Raw genomic sequence first — 725 nt, 5'->3', positions numbered from 1 at the left:
CTGCCGTTACCTCATCCAGCAGGATGATGCGGGGACCCTTGAGGATGGTGCGTGCGATGGCGACGCGCTGCTTCTCCCCCCCGCTCAGCTTCAGCCCCCGCTCCCCCACCTGGGTGTTGTATCCTGCAGGAACAAGGGCGGGAACGTGCTGTGCCAGCGCCTTAGGGATGGGGACCAGGGTTCTGCTGCCTGGGGTGGGGTCCCGCCGGGACCACGCGGCCGCCTCAGCCCATCCCTGCCCAGCTTAGGGATGGCAGGGAGAGGCAGAGCAAGGCACAGGGCCTGCAGGTGTCCCCATGAGGGATGTCACCATGGGGGATGTCACCCAAGGACACCTGCAAGGGCATCTACAAGGTCATGGGGGACCCGGCGACAGCAGGGAGGAGACCACGGGGGTCTCACCATCGGGGAAGGAAAGGATGCGGTCGTGGATGTCAGCAGCTCGGGCTGCCTCCTGCACCTCCTGGTCGGTGGCCAGGATCCGTCCGTAGCGGATGTTGTCGGCGATGGTGTCGTTGAAGAGCACCGTGTCCTGGGGCACCACCCCGATGTGAGCACGCAGCGATGCCTGCTTCACCTGGGGAGGGGAGGGGGAGGGCTCAGCCAGACACACAACTCCCCCCAAAACCCAATCCTACCCCTCAGCAGTGAGCCCAACACCCTGCTCCTCACAGGGTGTCTGCTCCAAGGTCCCCCTGGACCACAGGCTCGGCCGGACCTCCCTC

The 725-nt window shown here is 65.9% G+C and overlaps 1 protein-coding gene across 1 annotated transcript in view; it reads right to left on the bottom strand.

Annotated features, from left to right (window-relative positions):
• Positions 1-7: 7 nt before the first annotated feature.
• Positions 8-725, bottom strand: part of ABCB6 (ATP-binding cassette, sub-family B (MDR/TAP), member 6 (Langereis blood group)) — a gene marked incomplete at both ends in the record, with an annotated part of 2,316 nt that continues 1,598 nt past the window's right edge. The window contains 2 exons of the mRNA XM_010149805.1: positions 8-123; positions 403-577. Of these exons, the coding sequence (XP_010148107.1) occupies positions 8-123; positions 403-577 (291 nt within the window). The remainder of the gene's footprint in view (positions 124-402; positions 578-725) is intronic.

Source organism: Eurypyga helias, unplaced genomic scaffold (assembly GCF_000690775.1).
Source record: "Eurypyga helias isolate BGI_N326 unplaced genomic scaffold, ASM69077v1 scaffold19264, whole genome shotgun sequence".
Lineage (NCBI taxonomy): Eukaryota > Metazoa > Chordata > Aves > Eurypygiformes > Eurypygidae > Eurypyga > Eurypyga helias.
This window is presented reverse-complemented; position numbering and strand designations above follow the sequence as displayed.